The sequence below is a fragment of the Python bivittatus genome, unplaced genomic scaffold (genome assembly GCF_059951505.1).
Source record: "Python bivittatus isolate LINGU-HERP-01145 unplaced genomic scaffold, Pbiv_v1 ctg000790_np1212, whole genome shotgun sequence".
In the NCBI taxonomy this organism is placed as follows: Eukaryota; Metazoa; Chordata; class Lepidosauria; order Squamata; family Pythonidae; genus Python; species Python bivittatus.
Genome location: NW_028277110.1, coordinates 2,110,550 through 2,132,471, shown reverse-complemented (window position 1 = coordinate 2,132,471; position 21,922 = coordinate 2,110,550). Strand labels below are relative to the sequence as shown.

The window sequence follows — 21,922 nt, the reverse complement described above, 5'->3', positions numbered from 1 at the left end:
AGCATTTCATTCTGCATATAACAGTGGTACTAGGTAATGCAGTTTTTGAATCTGCCAGCGTGGTGATGGTTAATGTTATTAGCCATCTATGTTGCCCCATGATGTGGAGCGATTATTACCTGTGCATGACCACATCAGGGTAAATAACAATCAGAAAGCTGAGGCCAACCACTTTTATTTTGATAGATACCATTCTCTGGTTCTTAAAAAGTTCCAAGTAACCCAGAAAGATCTAGCACCCAACCTATTCAGTTAAGAAATGAGATCCACAAATAAAGGGCTCTTGCAAGGGGAAACGTGTAAATGTTTAATTTAAAATAAATAAGATACAGTTGAAACAAAAAAAGTGTTTTCTTTTACTCAGAAGCAAGAGGTTTAATAATGATTTGAAGTTAAGGTCAAGGTGAAGGGTCATCATAATTATAAAGAGACTTCCTGTACCTTCCAAGAACATGGGAGGCAGTTTGAGGAGCTGAAGCATTGCCTTCCAGTCCCTGCTTATTAACGTATCTCCTAGAAACAGGAAAAGTTTTGTAAAATTGCACATATTACACATGTCCTTCCATAAAAACACTTTGGGGTTTCGAAGTGCAGTTGCAAGAAATGTTAAAATATTGAACAAAAGCATTGGTTTTTGCCTGAGCAGGTGAATCTCTGAAAAACAAGGCAATGACATTGACTCCTAAAAAAATTGTCCATGTGAAGGAACAAGAGGTGAACATATTCCTCAGCATCATGCTGTCAGCGTGAGCAAAGCTATTGCATTATACTATATGGAGCAATAATTACCATCCAGCTATTGTTGATGCTGGCAAGGCCATTCTCAGCAATACATCAAGCCAGTTTTGCTTTCATGTTCTCCAAGAGTTCATCTTCAGACAAGACTCTTTTCTTGGGGGAAAAACACGTGGGCTGGGGCCAGGATCCATGCCCATCCCAAGAAGTGTTTTTTTGGAACTGTTCTCCTGAGGTCTTGTGCTCTGTTCACATGCAGGCACTTCAGGGTAAGAAAGGCTCTGTGGTCTTATTCCAGTCCTGGGCTGCATGCCAGGTTGCCTTCATACACTCAAGATCTCAAACTCTTCTTCCAATTCAAACAGTTTATCAGTGGAGTCAATGAGCTCTGCGAAAAATAGAGAAATGGGATTTCTTTGTAAAAATGGGCTCACTCTTGCAAAAACTTCCCCATTCAGCCTTGCCAAGCTAGTGCCCCAATGGCTGGGAATTCCAGAAACTGCACTCCAGTGTGGAAAATTGGACTGAGAATGGCTGTTTCAAAGCAAACAAGTGAGGGATACACCAACCCATCAGAGATTGCAGAGACCTCTCCCAGCATAACTTGGCTGTTCATAACAACACACCCACATAGACCTTTCCACTATGGCATAAATATGCTTAAAAGCTACCAGTGGGTGCACTGTGGACCTCACAGCAATTGATCAATTTTGATGCAGAAGAATAGGGAGGGACTGGACAGTAAAGTCTCAGTTCAAATTTGCTAGTGCTAAAAGGACTTTGGCTTTGATTCCAAAAAAGGTGCTTCGGAGCATGAATGTAGCACCCACCTCCAAGTTTTAAAACTGCCGTATCTCTTCCAAGGATTATACCACGGCTTTAAGGGGTGGCAACCCTGGTGTTTACTGCTTGGGGCCACATGGCTTACGACAGTTATAAACCTTGGGGCTTCATTCACACAATGTGCTAAATTTGGTTAGGGTTCTTTCGGAGTTTGGCGCTTTGCGCAAATGCAGAAAATGAATGAATCCTGATTCCAGGCTGAACATATTGTAATACAGATCACAGCCATATAGATGGTGGAGGAAGTGAAGTAGATCCATAATAAACATCTCTCTACCTGCTCCAGTGGTGGTTACTTCTGGTTTTGTGGGAGGTATGAAAGGTGGCCAGTGTGCTGGATGCTTCTGAACCAGTTCAAACATTCGTAGACTCTGCTTCTTATGTATCTCCTGGGAGGGACAAAATACAATTTCTAAATGTGCATCACAGAAACAAACTGATTAGTCACCCAGCCCTCGTGATTTCAAATTACCACGCTAAATGTTGAAGAACATGGGAGTTCAGATCATTTGGCAAATAACAATGACGTCTATGTTCCTATGCCTTCCTGTCCCCTCCATGTTTAACAGTCTTTAAATTTTGTACGAAAAAATATAATCCAAAATTAGGTATTTATCACTTGAACTACTTTTTGCACCACGTGCCGTAATTGCTCTCAGTTCAAATTTGCTGTGATATTTAATTGTTATTAATACCAAATAAAGGGCATTAAAAGGCAAGGGATGAATGAATTTCCAGGCCAATGAAATCCCACTTGTAGAAAGCGATCGCTGTATTTTTCTATTTGCGCTTTTCTTTTGGGGTCGCTTGTGCAAGATCACAGTTCCACTTAGCACAGCACATGTGTTAAGCACACAAAAGACTGGAAGACTTACAAAGCTCTCTCCAGGAACAGAAACACCAACAAAAATAGAACAATTACAATAAGCTTCACTACAATGGAATAAACAAACATCAAACACGTATCATAGCTGGAGGCATCTCTCTCTTTCAATCATTCCATCCCTCTTGTTAACTGGGATAGACCTACTCTAACACAAGGGCAGGGGGAATTCTGTTAAAAAGAAGGGGGATGTGACTGAGAAAGTTCACTGAGATTCTTGCCAATGACACTCTCTTAAGATGGAACTTGAAAACAGACAGTCCTTCCAGATTTTTGTGGGCAGAAAACACTGAGAGTAGGCGATCCCAAAGTTATCCAGACCTCAAGCCATGTGGGGCTTTATAGGTGACACCCAGCACCATGAATTGTATCAGGATGTAACTGGCATCCACTGCAGCTTTCAAAGCAGAGGTATTACATAGGAATAGCTAGTAACACCCAGCGTGACTTGGGCTGCTGCATTCTGGACCAGCTGAAGTTTCCCAGTGGTCTTCAAAGGCAGCTCTGTGTAGGTGCATAGTCCAAATAACTAAGGCATGAGCAGCTGTGAGTCAGTCCTCCCAATCCAGGTAAGGATGTAGCTGGCCCATAAGATGTAAGTGCAAAGGCCTTCCTAGCCACATCCATCACGTGTTCCTTAAGGAGAAGCTGAGAGTCTTGGGACTCCCAGATTACGGAGTCAGTTCCACGCAAGGTAGTGCAGCCCCATCTGCGACCAAGGTTGATATACTTCTGATATCAGAGGAGCTTTGTAATCACTGCTGGTATCTAAGCTTGTTCTTCCCTATCCAGACCAAAACAACCTCCAGGAACTGGGGCAGGACTTCAACTACATCCCTATTTCGAAGGGGTTGAGATGTTCAATTGAATATTGTCAGCCTATCTGCCCTCCATGCTGATGGATGATCTCTCCGAATGGCTTCTTAGAGATGTTAAATAAGGAGGAGCGAAAATGTTGAGACCTGCAACACCATAAAATGGAGGGCTCTAGGACAGGATCCCCTTCCTTGAAATTACCACTGAGTGAAACCTCTGACTTAGGACGGAGAAGGACCACAGAGAAATGATGCTCCCCAATCCTTAACCCTGGAGCCACATCAGCAGACACCAGGGCTAGCAGCTAAAAAGCTGTGCATCTTATGCAGATCTTCTAAGCACCATATTCAAATATGCCCCATATCCAAACATGCCCCAAATAGTAGTTCTGTATAATTTGTATAGTTAGGGTGAGGATACATAAAGTGGCTATGACATGGAGACCATCTTGGCAGGTATCAGTATTCAACAGGCCAGGTGTGGCTTTGTGCAGTGATGTATGCACTGATTAGCTGTGCATGATAAGCTATTTTCCCCAAGCCACTACAACGAATACCCAGATACAAATTATTATTATTACCAATCCTTGTAACAGTAGACCTGTTAAACACAAATGAAGAAATGACTCATTTGTACCTTTATGCATTTCCTAATACTTGCCTTTTGCACAAGGCTGCACCAGTTATCAAAGTCCTTTTCTTCTTTACAAAAGAATCCCTGTAATAATTTGAGAATATTAGAAAGGAAAGACAAGGAGCAAGCCAATGATGGAAACACCTGGTCATATACATTTCTTCAAATTATCTTGGAGAAGTACTAATACTTATTATTAGCAGTCCTTGAAACAGTAAACTTAGGTGCTCGTGCCAATCCCTCACAAGTAATCAGAACAGATTCAAAGTGGTTTCTCATCTCAGTAAGAACTAGGCCAAAACGTACCCTCGAACTGTATTCACATGGCACGCTAAGCTATCACCTGGTGTGTCCCAAACTCTACTTTTACAAATCACAACAGCTAAATGTATATAACACACTGTCAAAACAAGTAGACTATATCATAGTTTACTCTGTATACATGCAGTCAGACTAACACTTGGAACTATGTTAACCATTTATCACAATTCAAACAAGAAACTTCTTTGCAAACGTAATCAGCAGCCTGTTGCCTCTGCTGGATTCCCCGAACTGCCTCCAGAGCACAGGAGGTGATGAAAATTCCATTAATGTAGGAGCAGAGGACTTCAGTCATGGCATCACTCGAGTAGGTGGGACCTGAGTTTTCAGCTCCTTTTGGATGACATTTGGTGACTGGGGAAGTACAAGGAATGAAAGGGATGCCTTAAACATCGCTTTGAAGTGCACAAAAAAAAAGGGGGGGGGAATCAACCCAATTTGGGAAGAGGGCTTAGGGTTTGTTTGAATTGCAGTTCACACTATAGGTTGTCCTCCACTTAACAACCACAACTGAATCACTGCAGTAGTTAAGTGACTCACACAGTCGTTAAGCGAATTTGGCTTCCCCCACTGACTTCACTTATTGGAAGCCCCCTGGGAAGGTCGCAAATGGCGATCACTTGACCCCGGGTTGTAAATACATGCCGGTTGCCAAGTGCCTCAGTTTTGATCATGGGACAGTGGGGATGCTGCAACGGTTGTAAATGTGAGGACCAGTCGTAAGTCACTTTTTTCAGCACCATCGTAACTTCAAACAGCCATTAAACGAATGGTCGTAAGTCAAGGACTACCTATGTAAGCCTCTACATGTCTTAAATACACCTATTTCCTCCCTCAAAATTCGCACCCAAAGTTAGAAAGGCACCCAAAATTTCATCTCTGCCTATTCCTCTGGCTGTGATTTGTCCACTGTTGTTTTAACATCTGACTAGGGAACTGTATCAATATTCATGAATACAGGCCTGGTGCCTGCTATTAAGAGCACAGAGTGGACTGGTTCACTGTCCTATCATCAAGTTTCTTGGCCAAGATTAGCAGGGGTTCTGCCTCAGTGCAGTGTACAAACTGAAGGCATGTAAGGTGACCGTTTGAGAAGGGGGTTATCATCCAGTCTTCCAAGCCATGTTTTCCTTAATACTTACTAATGCTACAGAGGGATCAAGATTCATTATCTTCATCCGATGTGGGGCTTGCTGGCAGTGGAAGCTATGGTCGTCAACTGTACCATTCTCATCAGAATCTACAAAGACCTGGGTGGTATGAGGGTCCAGGTAGATCAACTCGTTTCCTACAAAGGTAAGCAAGAAAGGGGTTGGTTAGCAAGGAGTGGAACTGAAAACCACACAGTTTTGTATTGCATGTGTGCGTTGATTTTCTTTTATTTGTGAGGTTTACAAAACACCTTTCATTAAATATTAAAACAGTGTTAAATATGGACATCATACAACAATATGTAAAATACTGAATATGTAAAATAAAAACATTATAATGAACCGAGAATTATTAGGTCAAATTGCAGGAAGAGGAAACCCTGGATCTTTCATAGGTAGGTGTTCAGTTTACTGCAGAAAGCATTCCACATTGGATGTCTCTTAAATCCACAGGGAAAATGACATAGTTGCTTCCACAACTAAATAAAGATGATTCCAATGAATTCAACCACCTACAGCCCAAGGAGTCAACAGAGTGACAAAAATAAGGAAAACAGTAGGAAGCAAGAGGATGAGCAACAGAAGAAGCAACCTCATATTGAACCACACCATTGGTCCATCAAGCCCAGCACCATCCACAGCAGGGAAGAGACTTGTGATGGCTGAACTACAACTCCCAGCAACCTAATAACTGGCCACACTGGATGGGCTATTGGGAGTTGCAGTTCAGCAACAAATGATGCCACAAGTTTCCCTATCCTGGGTCTACATTCTCTGAGCTTTTAGTCAGGAGCCTTTGGAACATACTAATGCAGCCATGAAAAAGAATGGCAAGAGATACGAGAAAAAAACTCTGCCTGCTAGAGCTCTGATTTCACTAGGAAACAAAGGAATAGACAATACTGCTGAACTGTGAACAATGCCAAAAATTTACATGGCGTCACAAAAGAACATCAAGATGATGTCCTAAATAGACCTTGGGAGGAATAAATTGAGAAGCAAAAGAAAAGCATTTGAGAAAGAGGCTGCAGATGGGAGGTTACTGTTCATGGCCAAGGAGCAGAAGAGGCTGTTCATTTAAGGCAGGAAATTAAACAACCTGGGGAGATGTAAAAAGGACCCTTAGATACTACATGGAAAGACTAAATTTCACTTTCTGCTTCAGTTAGTGTAATATTTGCACAATCGAATCCAGTGTTGGGGCAACAGCCAATTATTTCTCCCAGTTAAGGTAATAAAAAAGCCCTTGTTCTTTAAAAAAAAAATAAACACAGATTGAGAAATCTTAACAATGACCAGAGGTGAATAGTGTGTACTGTACTTTCCATCTGACCTTTCAGACTGTGACATTGAGTAACACATGCTCTGCAAGATAATACTGAAGACACCCACAAATGAGGGAACAGGAGAATATCAAGGCTGGCTACTGGGAATAGGCTTTTCAAAGTCTCAAAATTACCCTTCCTCCCTTAAGGAAATTAAAAATATACATGGGCCATTCTGCCTGATCTGCAGAGTCCAGCCCAAGGAGGAAGACATTGTGGCTTACAGAAATATTCTACTGACTGTGCTCAAAACTGTGGTATTAGAGAAGTTTAATCAGTTGTCACCCTGGCCCCAGGAGAATCACAAGAACAAGGCTTGAAAACCCTCAGTTCAAACAAACACCCTTCTCTCCCCAACCCTAATGATCTCTCAGGAGGCACTGGGAACCAGCCTCTTTTTTCCCATCTTCCCATTTTCATTTCAAAAATCAGAATCTGAATGTGAGCTTCTGTGATTGCCAAATGCTCTTTACAGAAAGATTAACTTTCAAGGATACAGAGTGACTTTTTTTCACATAATATTAATCCAGTCCTTTCCCCACCACAAAAGGAAGAGAGGGCAGACAAGCTTTTCAGAGGAAAAAGATAAAGTCTTCACTCCTGGTAACTACTTGGAAACATCCTTGTGGTTTTCTTTGGAGATGAATGGAAGTAGTTTGCCATTGCCTTCTTCCAGAATTATTTTTTTACTGCCCAGGCTGGCCTACAGTGCTGGGGTTCTTTGGAAGTCTCCTATTTAAAGGCTGGGATGGGAACATTCTAAGGCTTCACAGCTGGGCTTCCATACAAACGGTGGATTCATTCTTCAAATCAAGGGCTGAACTACCCACCTCCAAGCCAAGCCACAAGCTGAGATGAATTCTGCTAGCTTGAATCTTCCCTAAGGCAAGGCATGAGGCTGGGGAGAATGGACTGGAACCCATCCTTCAATATATGCTCTTTTCTATGATTTCTCCTTCTCTGCTGTTTTCCTTATTCGGCTGCTTCAGCTTTAGAAGAACTCTTCAATAGTACTACTCCGTCACCCTCCAACAACTTAATTTTTCCTTACCCAAAAATCCTATAAAGTAGTAGGCATTGTTTGGTTTTCCTCCTAAAGCTCCTAAAGATTGTGGCATCTTAAAGCATTCCTAAAGATCCAAAGGAGAAAGGAAAAAAAATTATTTATGGCTTACTTTCCCACACATACCCTATTTATGTTTCTTTCCTTCAGCAATGGAACTCAAGGCAGCTTGTATCTAGTTCTCCAGGTCAGACCTGCTTATTTTGAGCTACAGCAGGATGGGCAAGCATTGCCCCCACCTTCCTAAAACCCTCTCTCCCAAAGATGCTCAACCAAAATTCTGGGGCAAATCACAGAATCACAGTGGCATGACTTTTCTGTTTTCCTGAAAATAAGCTTGAAAATAGATGCCTTAAGCTCCCAGATGGCTTCTCACATCTATTTTAGTTGGGAAAACCCCCCTCCCTCCCAACCCTGCCAAAAAGCCAAACATGGAGCTGAAAATTCTAACCTGCCATGACTGCAGAAGTAGAAATAAAATACATTTCCCAGTTGCAGAAAGATCACCAACCTTTGAACTAGACTGTTACCCGTATATGCCTTTAAAATATAAGGAAGGATTGTGCATATTAGAAACGAGCAACACAGGGCTTATGGAGCCTCAGAATTAATTTTTTAAAACCATGTATTTTAAAGATGGCCTGAAATCTGATACAATTTCAGTATTTTCATGAAATGAAACCATGATCTCCAAAGACTTCAGGCGCTTTCATTCTTCTGGTATGAATTCCTGCTCTGGATCATTCACATTATTTCAATGTTTTAATGGCTATACCTACTGTCTGTGTGTGTGTAAAAACAATTTGATCTGTTATGGCTCCAATCATTACTTAAGCCAACCAGCAACTCCACAACTGCTGTCAGACAACTGTACCTTAAAAGCGTCGACATAAACCGGATTGATGTGGTTTATCCCCAGGCGAAGAGGTACAATCAGCAGCAGAGGCTTCCAACTGCAGCAGAGATCTCCTGGGGTCTTGGCTGGAGTGACAGAGCTCCTATATGACAGTGAACTGCAGTGAGACCTGGGGCAACCCTGGGGTGGGACCCGGCACATTTTTTCTGGGGAAAAAGAGGAGAAAAAAATCCCTAATCCTCAATTCTCCATCAATTTGTTAGTGGCCAAAGAATATTCAGCTTGCTTGCAAATATTTTCAGCAAACATCCTCTCTACTCATTTGTGAAGTCAATGGGAAATTCCATATTCACAGGGACTCACCAGTTAGGGCAAAACCTCTTTCTTGCCGAAAAAACCCAAAACAAGGGAAGAAAATTGTAGTGGTTTTCCCTGCAATTAAGTACGTTTGAAGGGCTGTGAGTATCAAACGCATGCGTTTTAAGCCTTGGATAAAAAAGGAGACTCTGAACCACAGGATGAATACTTTATATGCTCTATGTCAGGATCCTTAATTTAAGAAAGGTTAGAAGTCTGCAAAACCTTTCAAGGTTGAAGCATTCTGTTCATGATGCACCCATTCTGATCTCAGAATAGCCATGCCATTCCAATTTCACTGCATAACAGAGGCTGGAGCACTCCATTTGGAGATCAGAAAACTTTTGGTCAACCATTCCAAGGTGAGAAAGGGACATTTTAGATTTGGAACATTTCATCCTCAAAGCTCCTTGAATGCATCTTGCATAGATTGAAAAGACACCCCCCCCCCATATAACAGGCAGCTATCAGTAAATATATCTGCACCATCAGGTTTCCATTAGAGGGAGCAACAGAGAGAATTGACTGCAGGGATTCTCTCTGTGTGATGACCAACTCAAATGTTTAGGATTGATACAGAAAAAATAACCTTCATACTGGTTACTGTATTCATCTGCTGTTGTTCCCAGTTTCTTACAAGTTAGAGATGAACCAAGGATTTTAAAAATTAATTTTAAACTACGTAACTATAGACAATATTTTCAAGATTCTAAATGAAGCTAGAGTTAAACTAAAACTGAATTTAAACCTGCTCAGCTTCTGAGGATGATAACAACTTACTGATATCTTCAATCACCACAGTGTTGTCCATAGACACGTAAACAGCTAAGGAATTCCATTCATCAAACAGTGCAAGTTTCCTGAATAAAGCAAGACAGCTGTCAACCAAAAAGTGTGCTCAGTATTACTAAAAGGCTCTTAAACAAAGAAGCTTTGCGGATGGGTGATGGGAGTTTAATTTTATTCTACTAGTGAGATTCTTAGTATTAGGAGGAGCACGGAGACTTCCTGATGAGGAACGTTGGCCAGTTGTCCAACCACATTCACAGATTAGGTCAGGGGACAATTTTAACTTCCTTCTGTTATTTTTACTCCTTCTGCCTTTTTGCTTACTATTCCCCCCTCCAAAAGGCATGGGGGCGAGGAGATGGAACTGCTATATAGTGTAAGGACTGACAACGCTAGGAAAGTCAGCATCAACCATCTGCTACACTTTGAGAAATCTAGAAGAAAAAGTTGGCTAGTGCAGCTGTAACTTGGACCACTGCTATACAAATTACTATCTTCAGCCTAGCATTCAAATTTACTCTACTTATTACTCAGTACTTCTATTATTCAATCCTTACTACTCCTCCTGCTTAGTTTCTCAACTGTGATCACATCTCAAATACCCTTCCAATGCTACTGATGCAGAACAGTGATGCTGTTGTTCCACTACTGCAAGCTTAAAACTTCAAAATATAAAGACAGAACATAAATATTTTGCACCTCTGATAAACCAAGCGGTAAAGCTTGAAATAAGCACTCACAGTTGCCTTCCCCAAGATGGCATTTTCCAGAGGTGCCCAGATGTGGTGGCTAGGAATTCAGGGAGCCGTTTTCCCAATACATTTACAGGGTACCAGCTTGCAGAAAGCACAATTCACATTTGAATGTGCCAAAAAACGTTTTGGTGGTTTGGCTGCAAATGATTATGAATCTTCAGGGAGAACCTTTAGGGTGGTAAAGTGGGCTGATGAATGAAGAATCAAATATAAGCACAAGGAATTAAGCTCTTCTTGTATCCCTTCAGCTGTTGGACCAAGGTCTTTTTCCGTACAAGTCCCCTTCCCCTAATTACACACACATAATGCAGAATACGCATGCTTCCTTACTTGAGTACTTGGGCAACAGTATTTGGTCCAAACCATTCCCCAATAGATTTCCCTTCACCAACACCCATCTGTGCTGTGTGGATCAGGAACAGAAACAGAAAAAAAAATAAAGAATGTCAGGAAATGACATTTGCCTGTTAAACGGAAAATTATTTGAATGTTGTATTGTATACCTCTCAAAACAGTTCAGTGTCAAAGCCATCTGGGAACATTGACCCATGTCAGAGTATTTTAGCTAAACTACAGGTGGGTAGAAGGGAGAGAAGGTTCAACTGCAGATCTCTCAGTATTCAGCTCCAATCATTCCTAGCACAGCTATCCTGGCTGGGGGATTCTGGGAGTTGAAACCTACCCCTTGAGAGATTAAGCAGAACACATTATGAACACATTTCAGCTTGTACAACTGAAGGATGTTAACAAACTGCCCACACATAGACACAGAAACCCTGCTGGCACTTACAAGGGAGATGCCTTCCTTAAGTTTCAGTTGGTCTCCTGCAGTATGCTCTAACGTGGGCTGCCTTTGAAATGTGTAGGCTACTAAACCCAGACTATTCAGCAAGTTGCTGAAATGGAAAGCATGGGATTTTCTTTTTACAACTTCAGGGCAATCCATGCGTTTCAGAAGACAACTAAAATTGCTGATGACCAGCTCTAAAACTAGAAGACATGTATGACCGTAGTGTTTCAGAGACTGAATCCTCCTTTTTGAAACCTTGCCCAGATTTTAAGAACCAAACAAAGAGGACTGCTGGACTGCCACATTGATGCTAGAGGAGTATTTGGCAGGAGTATTAGAGAGGACTTTTTCCAAAAATTGGAACTTCCTGGCAAGCAAAATCAGCAGACAAAGATGCCGTTATTCAGATGAACGTTTGATTTTTATGAAGTGTGTTGAAGTCCATTTTAACTGGCAGATGGTGATCTAGTTTCAAGGGATGTGTTTTCAACTCATCTGCTTTCTGCTTTAATTACAATTTTGTATTTTCTCTTATATTTTAACCCAGCAATTGGTCCAAAGCAACCCAAGAGTAATACAGGAACCAAACCACTGTGACTGTAAACCACGCTTTAACATATTGTGCAAACACACGTGTGCCTTCAAGTCAGTTTTTGACTCCTGGTGACTGCCTAGACATGTCCCTGCAGTTTTCCTGGCAAGGTTTTTTGGAAATGGCTTGCCATTGCCTCCTTCCTAGGGCTGAGAGAGGGGGACTGGCCCAAGGTCACCCAGCTGGCTTTGTGCCTAAGGTGAGACTAGAACTCACGGTCTCCCGGCTTCTAGCCCAGTGCCTTAACCATTAGACCAAACTGGCTCAGTGTAAACCCAGCTACTATACTGAAAATTACTACAACTGGGCAGCACTTCAGATTTAATTCCCAAAAAGATGCTTCAGAATACGTGGGATCATAAATGTGGCCCTGCTGGGCAACTTTTTAATACAGCCATATCTTTTCATAGGATTGTGCAAGGCCAGTCATTCAATCCAGGGAGATAATGCCCCTGCTTCAAAGGGTTGTAGATAGTGCCCCTGTGCACCTCAAAGCCCCTTTTTGGAAATCAGTCTCAAAACATTACACATCCATAAAAATTAGTCACAACTACACTTTGCCTAGTGTGACTGTGAGGGTCTTCCTAGTATGACATCAGTATGTGCTTCTCTTTTGCCCTGACTCTTCTCCGTTTTTCTATTTTGTATTTCTGCCAACACGTTTATTTTGTAAAGCAGATGGAACTCCCTCCAAATGACACATTAGTTAGGACTACACCGAGCTCTCAACACCTGCTCTTACCCATTTGATGAATTGAGTAACAGCAATCTTTTCTGTCCAGGAAGCAGCACAAAATCTTCTGATATTCTTCCGGTTGCTTTTTGTATTCCTCCCACTGCCAATCTTCAAGAGAAAATGATCGGAGATTTTAAATGTGACATCACACTCCCACCAAGGGCAAAACAAAGTAAGTAATGGAGGGAGGGAGGGAGGGAGGGAGGGAGGGAAGGGAGGGAAGGAAGGAAGGAAAAGGGAGGGAGGGAGGGAGGGAGGGAGGGAGGGAGGAAGGAAGGAAGGAAGGAAGGAAGGAAGGAAGGAAGGAAGGAAGGAAGGAAGGAAGGAAGAAAGAAAGAAAGAAAGAAAGAAAGAAAGAAAGAAAGAAAGAAAGAAAGAAAGAAAGAAAGAAAGAAAGAAAGAAAGAAAGAACCATCCAACCAACCAACCAACCAACCAACCATCACCATTCAAGCAAGGAAATGTATACTGCGATCCTTCTTAGAAGACAGTCAGCTCCAACAAACTCTGTGGGATTTGCTGTATAGTAACTGTACACAGAGTATCTTTATTGCCAAGAGATGCTACGGAAACACAGAAAGTCGCCTGCTACTGCATCATAGCAGTAGCTTGTTTAGCTCAGTGTTGTCAGTGCAGACCAGCAGAGCCTCTCCATTCTTACCGAGGAAAATCTGGGATGTTCTGCATGTAAACGAAGCTTTTAACTAAGCTGTGGAGCCACTGTTACACATTGTGAAATGTACATAGCCTTTTTTATATAGAATTGTTATTAGTTCATTTTAATATGGATATTTATATTTTTATTGTTTTTACTGTTTTGGATTGTAATTGTGAGCCGCCCAGAGTCGCCCTCTCTGGGGGAGATGGGCGGCATATAAATTTAATCAATCAATCAATCAATCAATCAATCAATATAAATTAAAACCGTACACCTACAATGCGCACAAAAATGAGTTGTACAATCCAAATTATAGGAATGAGCTGTACTTGCATATTTCCTCTGTGTATACTTTATTTTGGTTTGGTTTTGATGGAAGCTAAATGGCTAATGGAAGGCTCTGAAGCATACACTCTCCCACCATCCCCAGAATATTTTATATCTTCTTCAGCCAGCTGACAGGCTTAGCAGGCATGATTCACAGATTTTATACAAACCTTCACAGCCATAAGAGCTAGAAACTTAGGCAGTTGTTTCTGAGACGTGAAAGCTGGGATTCTCTGAATGCTTAAGTCTATATTTAAGGTTATAAGATGAGTGCCCCCACTGCTTCCTTGGAATATACAACTCTGTTACAATACTAGAATTTTAAATCAACTTGCTCAAATGCCTGGAATTGGACAGTCTGCTACAGGAACCTTCTTCCATCTTAAAAAAGCAACAGCAAAACTTATAGATGAAAGATACATTCACGCAACCATTCAAGCTTTCCAGTAGGGCTCTCTGTCTATGGCACATTCCCTCCCCCAAACGGCTTGCCTGGTACCCACATTATATTCATTTCAATGCCACGTGAAGACCATTCTGCCTCCACTGGGCACTTTAAAAGTCAATCTTAAAACTTTAGCATCGTTTTAAAACTTTAGCACTGTTGTTTTTAAACTGTGATCTTTGTATTCTAATCCTTCTATACCTGAGATGTTGTAGGATTTTAAATAATTTAAAAAAAAATTAATTTTTCATGCTATTCCATATAGCCTCCTTTTGACCTGTTTTAATGAATTACACACTGCACAGAGAATTTCTATTCCTAAGGAGTTTAAGGATACAATAAATAATAATTCAAATAAAAATTACCAGTCAAGTTTTGGAAATTTTATGGCAGAAGAGTGAACTCACCCCTTCCCAAATGTCGACAGATCAGGGCCTGGGCCAGTATCATCTGTCCACACCGCAGCATGCAGCCCCAGCCGGCATCTGAGGAAGGACCTGTACCACCTTGGGGGTGAGAACCAGCACACTTAGGAGGTAATGAAAAAAGGAAGCCCAAAATCTGAGGCTTCCTTGGATCAAGAGCCCATGTTTTACCCCAGGAACCGAAAGAACCTATATCTGCCTACTGCCATTTGTGATCCGATTACTTCTTAGCCTGATGAAAAGGCAAGGAAGAAGATCAGGGGCATTCCCAAACACAAATGGGAAAGCTAGCTCTTCACTTAAGCCGTGCTCCATGATTCCATGAATTTGTGACAGTGTCAGAGACATCAGCTGTAAAAGCTGTGCTGTTTTGATTTTTAACTATATGTTTCCATGAGACATCCCTGTCACAGGCATATCTTTGTTTGAAAAATAAAGACATCCCCCCCAAATAACTTGGGGAAAAAAATCCCACCCCACCATGTACACGATGCAGCCACACCCACTTTACATCATTTTCCAACCCACTGCACGACTTCCACCCATTTACCCCCAAATACATTTAAGCAGAGTTCCTGGCCATCAAAAAGTTGCTCTTCTCTGATGTAAAAGAGAGGGTGGAGATGGTAAACTCTTAAATGGAAGGGGGAAAGGCAGCTGCAGCAGTCCCAATACTTACCCCCCTCAGAAAGAGCCAGGATTCAAATGATTATTTATATCACTCAAGGCAACTGTGTCAGACTCCAAAGGTTTTAGTGGATCCAGGCCTAGGGCTAAAAGCACAAGGCCTGTTCTGCCTTGACCAATCCTCCCCCAAGGACAAGCAGATGTAGCCTTGACCTTTTAAAAAACACCCACTAAGACATGCAAGAGCTCTTTTTCAGAACAAGTGGTTCATTCTCTTATAGAGTTCAGGTTAAGAGAACAAGAGGGGCAAAACCCCACTAGCCCAGAAAGCAAAGCTTACCAATGGGTGAAAATTTTCTTCTGTAGGTAAACCAAAGACGAGAACTGATGTCCGAAAGAAGTTTAGATTTTTCTAGAATTAGAAAAAGTAACAAGTTAACACAAATGCTGTATTCATGACTTCTTTATGCACAATTTTGGAAAACCCAGACACTACCAATAATATAAGAATGGTTGTTAAAACTGATGGAAATGGTAGAAAATGATAAACTGACTTGCTTATTAAAAGAAAACTCAAATAATTATTACCTTAAAGAATGGAAACCATTGATGGACTATTTGCAAAATGCAGGCGGGGCAAAGCTTACATGGGGATTTGAAGATTAGATTATAAATATAATGGGATATGTTTTGACAAAGAATTATTCCTACTTAATGCATAAAAACTAACACTTATGATACTCTTATTATTCCTAAGACCAGAGATAGATTGGAAGTTATCTATTTTTCATATCTTTTTTTCTTTTTCTTTTACTTTATCTCACTTTTTCTTTTCCTTTTCTTTATAATTTGTATTTTCAATTTTCTTTTTCATTTCTAACTTTTAACTTTGTAATTTTAAAATTCCAATAAAACACTATTAAAAAAAAACAAATGCTGTATTCATGTCAGACCTGGTATTTCTCATTTCATACTCTGCTGTGCGAAGACGACATTCAGAAGCGTAAAACCTGTTTCTAAATAACCTCCTCCTTGCTGAAAAGCTACATTTCCCTCCTAACTCCCTTTTCATTCACCAAAGGCAATGCGGTGTCTGATGGTTCGTTGCAGAAGTGAGATGATTTTTTTTCTCTTGCTTAATTCCTCTCAATTCAAAGTATATGGGACAAGTCTGAACTGGAACCTTGTCCTTTAAACCTGTCCTCCTCTTTTTCATTTTTTATAAAAATATTCCTTTTGGTAAGGAAAAATATTACTTTATTAGACATTTCTGACAATAAACTAATCTTCCAAATACTAGAAATAATTCTTGTCTCCTAATGATCTGTACATGGATTGTTTTTATAAGCACTCTGTTCTACTTCTGTAAAATTACCTTTAGCCTATCACCAACAGCATTTGGCATATTTATTTATGACAAGTGCTTTTAGGCCAGTTCAATCATTTTTTACTTTAAGCGGCCTAAAAGCACTTGTCATAAATAACTTGCATATGTGTATTTTCAAGGATTTCTACTCTTTCTAGAGATTGCTAGAGAAGTAATAAAACTTATGTGACTTTTTAAATTCCAAATGTACCTGTTTTCAGGTGGTGCTGCCTTCCTAAGATCCAGGCGGGCTCATCTGTCTCAGGAAGTTCTTCTAAATAATCTGCTAAAATAATAAGATGATTCTTATATTTTTATAAAACCAGATACACATTTATTTGATTTACAGAATATATGTCCATATTTTCACTTTTTTAACAATGCCAATGCACAAAATACAATTAAGATTACAAATACTGTACTTAAACCTCTTTAATTTAAAAGTATTTAGAACTCACTTTAAAACTAATCCCTCTGAGTGGTACCCTCCAAAAAATAGGAATAGCCAGGCCAAAAAATAAATTTGATTTAGTTTCACACATTTATAATGCATCCAATATGTTTCTCTTTATTGAGCATTTTACATTTTGCATGTCACATTAAACATTATGATTTAGCAATTTTGGAAGAGACTTTGAGATTTGCATCCATGACTCACAGGAATTAGATGCAGTCTTGCCCTGGGTTAGGTTTCTCACACACACTCCAATTTCATTTGCTTTTAAGACACTGAAAGTAATTCCTCTTGCATTTAGTCAGACAATGACCTTTGCTATTTGCATTGCAGCCAATGATGAAAACAGATTTTTTGTGGCAAGAGCCAAATATTAAATATCGTGGTCTATCCTTTGAGACCCAAATCCCCAACCGCCAAGAAGGGCTAAAATAGATCGCTTCAAAGTCAATTCCTTCTTCTAACTCCTCTCCCAGTTTCAACGCAGCTTCCCTTCTGGAAACTCCTAAAGAACAGGAAGAGATGTTTACACAAATGAGTTTGGGAAACTGGGTGGATATTTAACATTCCCATTTTTTTTCCTTCTACGACCTTAGCAAAACCAAAGTCATCTCAGAAATTGATCTAAGCTGAAACCTGAAGTAGAATTAAGTATACTGACTTATGGAATAAATACTTGGCTGCTTTGAGTTCTTTCCACCAAGTAAACACAACCAAATAATTTAAAGAGGTTAAAATGACCTCAGAGAATCCTCTCAAACACAAAATGCTTTAAAAGGACAAGAGTGTGTGCCTTTCGTTTTCAGCATACTCCTTTGCAAAGCTTAAGCGTAGAGTGAGGTACACTAAGATACACTGTGTCTTCCAACTGAAGTGGAGTATAATTCTATGTGTTGGGAGGTGTCCTAAAAGCTTAATTCAGTTCTCACTAGTACCAGTAATGAAGATATTTTGAAAACTGTGGGGGTTTTTTTTAATGTAGAAAGAATGTGACATATAGCTTGCATTTAATAGAATGAGTTTCTTGGAAGAAGTACAAGGGAGTAATAAGGTTGTGTAAATAAAGTAAAAACAATGCAGACATTTTAGCACTGAATTCCCATTGCTTAAAAATGTATTTATGCTGGTCCTTACAAGTTCAGATTGATGCTACACCAAGGACCATGATGTCATCCATGAGCTAAGCTCTGACACGTTAATCTCCTCCAAGAAAACCATCCAGATTAGACTCCCATTTGCCAAGTGCCAATTATTTTTCCAATATCAAATGAAGCATTCAAAATATTCATATTTCAGCTTTAAAATTGGGTTTTTTTTAAGTACAAAGTGTAGTCTTGAAAATGTAAATAAAACTCCCATAATTAGCTTTTTATGCAAAAAAATGCCAAGATTCAGTGTTGGCTCCCTGATTTCTTCCATCACTACCATTAACTTTAATGGCACAGGTAATGCCTCCTGCAGTAGAATCCAATAAATGGTTAATTAAGAAGTGCCAAACAATCTGCTTGTGAACAGCTATATATAAACCTTATGCAATAGCCCAACTCACTGTATTGACTAGTCAGGAGAAGCAGCTTCCCCATGACCTCTGCCGTAGCTCCTATAGCATGGGGAGGGGAAGGATAAAATACGTGTCACAACATGAACTTTGCTCCTTAGATATTTGCAATTTCAGATTTTGCCCTTGAGACATAAGTACGAAAGGGCAGAGTTTGGGCCATGACCTCACAATGCACATTTTGACATCTGAAGATAATCATGGCTAGCTCGATACCTATAATTCCAAGCTGACAGTACCTCATGGAAGGACTTCAGCCTGGAACAGAATTATCTGATAAGTTTTCCACTGTTAAACCTACTCGTTGCTACCTAAGAAAACCTGATGTGCAATATAAAAACCACTTAATCTATTTTGACCCAAGGCCAGAAAGCTGAATATAATTACAAATCCTAGGGACCCTGTATTATGAATAATCTGCAAACAGAAAGAATAGTGTCTTTTTCCCACCCCAAATCTCTTACAGTCATGCTTAGCAGCTGCAACATTCATATTTATTGTTCTTCAGATCCCTAACATAAGTTTAGTCTTCCTTACCCCTGTGCCTCCCAAATGTGCTGAGAGCCCTAGGAAACTGCTGGCACAGTGTGGCTGGCCTCAATCTAGGCCAGTCTTTCCTAACTTGCCACCTTCCCAATCTATTGGGCCAGTAATCCCCATAGTGGGTGGGAAGTCTAGGACTTGTGGACCCAATACTCTGGAGGGTAACAGATGGAGAGAACATGCCTAAAGGGTAAAAGAAGCAGCTTTGCTTCCAGTCCCAACAAAGTAAAAGCACCTCATTTAATCACAAAACTTATGAAGACCTTTAGGCTCTGTCTTAACCTAATCAACCCCAGAGAATCATCATGATCATCAAATGAGAGTATATCACCCTAAATTTCTAAGGAGAGGACAGGTGCAGTTAGATGCAAGTGAACCAGAAGCATTTGCACACAGATCTGAATAACAAATTCTAAGGAATTATGCTTTTTTCTACAATATCTTAAGAGAATTGCAGCCTACAATCAGATGAACCTGATACTAAACCACTGAAACCTCAATGACTAAAGATGAATTTAGGAGAATCTCCAACGAATGTTTCTGTCTTCTAACTAGTTATACACAGAGATCTATCTAACTAAAAAACTGTCTCTTCACACCCTATGCTTCTATCATGTGCCCACACATGCAAATAGTCCCTTACATGGAGTAAGCAGAATAACAATACTGTACTTGTAATTGTGGCCACAATTTACATATTTAAAATCCTGGGCTAGCATCCTAGCCAGCCAATTTAAGTAACAAAAACACATCTCTAATGCAAACTATTAATTTCAAATCAACAAAAAAACAGCAACTGATATTCAAAATAGCATAGTGTAATATTCAAAACATGCTATCAACATAAAGAAATTGATACAACACAGACATGCAAGAATAACAGATTCATTCTAAAAAAATTTTTTTGCAACTGAACAGCGAAATATGGAATCTATCTCAAGCCCGCATAGGGAGTAATACTACAATCTTGTGCTACTGCACACCATGGCAGGTATTCTCCACTGGCTAAAATTGCTGTGATAGTTGCAACCCCACCTGGAGAGAAATGGGTTGACTCAGATAACCTCCAGCTAAGTTTACTGCAATGCATTCTATACATGGAGCTGTCTTGACATTTTTCAGACACTTATTTTATTTTTAGTGCTTTCAAGTCAGTGTTGACTCCTGACAATTGCCTGGATGAGTCCCTGGAGTTTTCTTGGCAAGATTTCAGGTGGTTTGCCCTTGCCTTTTTCTTCCTGGGGCTGAGAGAGAGTGAGTGGCCCAAAGTCATGGCTGGCTTCATGCCTAAGGCAGGATTAGAATTCAGTCTCCCAGCCTCTAGCCCAGTGCCTTAACCGCTAAACCAAACTGGCACACCCTCTCTCTTTTTCAGACCATCTCCTGAATTCTTAACCAGTACTGGTCATACAAAACCTATTCTACTTGTTTTTACATAACTTTGTGGGCCTCTTGCTCATTTTATAATATCATTCAGAGTACTAGACATTTGTTTTGACTTCTTGGTACATCTATTTCCAAAGTTAAGGAAACAACTGGCTGAACACACTGGCGCTAAGAGATTGAAACAGAACACAGCAGGTCACCACCTCTGAATTTCAAATTGTGTTCTATCACAAATGCACTGGAGGACCTTTATAAGTTACTCTCTATCAACCCCATCGTGCTCGCATTGTCTTTCCACGCTAGATTGTGCAGACTGCAACAGGTTCACGCCACAAGAAGCACTTTGAATGTATATAAGCTTCACGATTCTGTCAGCCTCTTTGGGGAGTTTCCCCGGGGTTACCCCAGATGCCTGATGCACAGGACAGAAGCTCAGAGCAAGCAAACCAAAAGGCCGTGTCGTGTTTATCTGCTCTATCAGATCTGAAAAACCCGACTGCCGGTATTAGAGTGGACTTGAAGGCACTTGCACATCCTGCTCCGGCTGGCCTGTTTATTTACTGCCACCTTTTCCTTTCCCTTCCATCTATTATACATTTCTTCCATCCTCACACAATTCCCACTACTCCATAGACCAGTGTTGTCCAAACTTGGCCACTTTGAGTGGGCTTCAACTCCCAGAATTCCCCAGCCACCCATGCTGGCTGGGGAATTCTGGGAGTTGAAGTCCACTCATCTTAAAGTGGCCAAGTTTGGACAACACTGCCATAGACCTTAGCTATCTCTCGCTTTTCACTCAGGTGCTCAAGACAGTGTACACGGCACATCCTCCTCCTCCTCCTTAGCAGCCCTGTTAGGCGCAGGACGATGGGAGCTGAATCCCACCAATCTGGAAGGTACCAAGTTCGGGAAGCCCCTTCACAGCCCTGTTGGCTGAGGATGATGGGAGCCGAATCCAACCTATCTGGAAGCAAAGGTCTTGGGGAGGGGATGTCTAGGACCATAGTGGCTTGAGGATGATGGGAAAATAAGTCCAACCTGAAACTGCCGGGGAAAGATGGTGACTGGCTGTGGACGATGGGAGTTGGAGTCCAACGTGCCTAGAGGAGCCAGGTGGAGGACCGCTGTTCTGAAAGGAGCTTGGGGAGGGCTGAACCTTAGGAAGGGAGAACGTTTCTGCCTTCACCGAGAGGCGAGTGGCCTCGCCCGGTTCCCCTCCCGCCCTGAGAGACACCCCGCTCCCTGAGCAAGGCCGGGCCTCACCAGACTCCATCCTCCTTCCGCGTCACCGTCACCGCCACCACCATCCTCTCATCTCCGCGCCGCCGCCTCCTTCGGCCGCTTCCTTTCTTTCCCTCAGGCGGCGGCGGCGGCGGCGGCGCCCAACCTCCTCCTCCTCCCCTCCCCGCAGAAAACAACACGACGACGGCTATCTCCGGCCGCGCAGCGCACGCCGGGAGTTGTGGTCTCCATCGCTCGCCGCTGCGC

At 41.2% G+C, this 21,922-nt stretch overlaps 1 protein-coding gene across 6 annotated transcripts; it reads right to left on the bottom strand.

The window, feature by feature from the left end:
• Positions 1-294: 294 nt before the first annotated feature.
• On the bottom strand, positions 295-21,854 carry ATG4A (autophagy related 4A cysteine peptidase). Of its 6 annotated transcripts, none has more exons than XM_007428110.4 (13): positions 21,698-21,854; positions 16,705-16,779; positions 15,468-15,539; positions 14,483-14,581; positions 12,652-12,753; positions 10,858-10,930; positions 9,764-9,843; positions 8,645-8,832; positions 7,759-7,837; positions 5,374-5,519; positions 3,938-3,994; positions 1,856-1,967; positions 295-1,123 (listed from the first exon to the last, which is right to left on the bottom strand). In XM_007428110.4, the coding sequence occupies exons 1-13, from the start codon at positions 21,705-21,707 to the stop codon at positions 1,059-1,061; spliced, it is 1,158 nt and encodes a 385-aa protein (XP_007428172.1). In that variant the 5' UTR covers positions 21,708-21,854; the 3' UTR covers positions 295-1,058. The 6 variants fall into 6 exon arrangements, with proteins under 6 accessions (XP_007428172.1, XP_007428173.1, XP_025022366.1 ...); XM_007428111.4 differs by having other exon boundaries at positions 16,705-16,776; XM_025166598.2 differs by lacking the exon at positions 21,698-21,854 and adding an exon at positions 21,473-21,585 and having other exon boundaries at positions 16,705-16,776.
• Between the last annotated feature and the right edge of the window lie 68 nt (positions 21,855-21,922).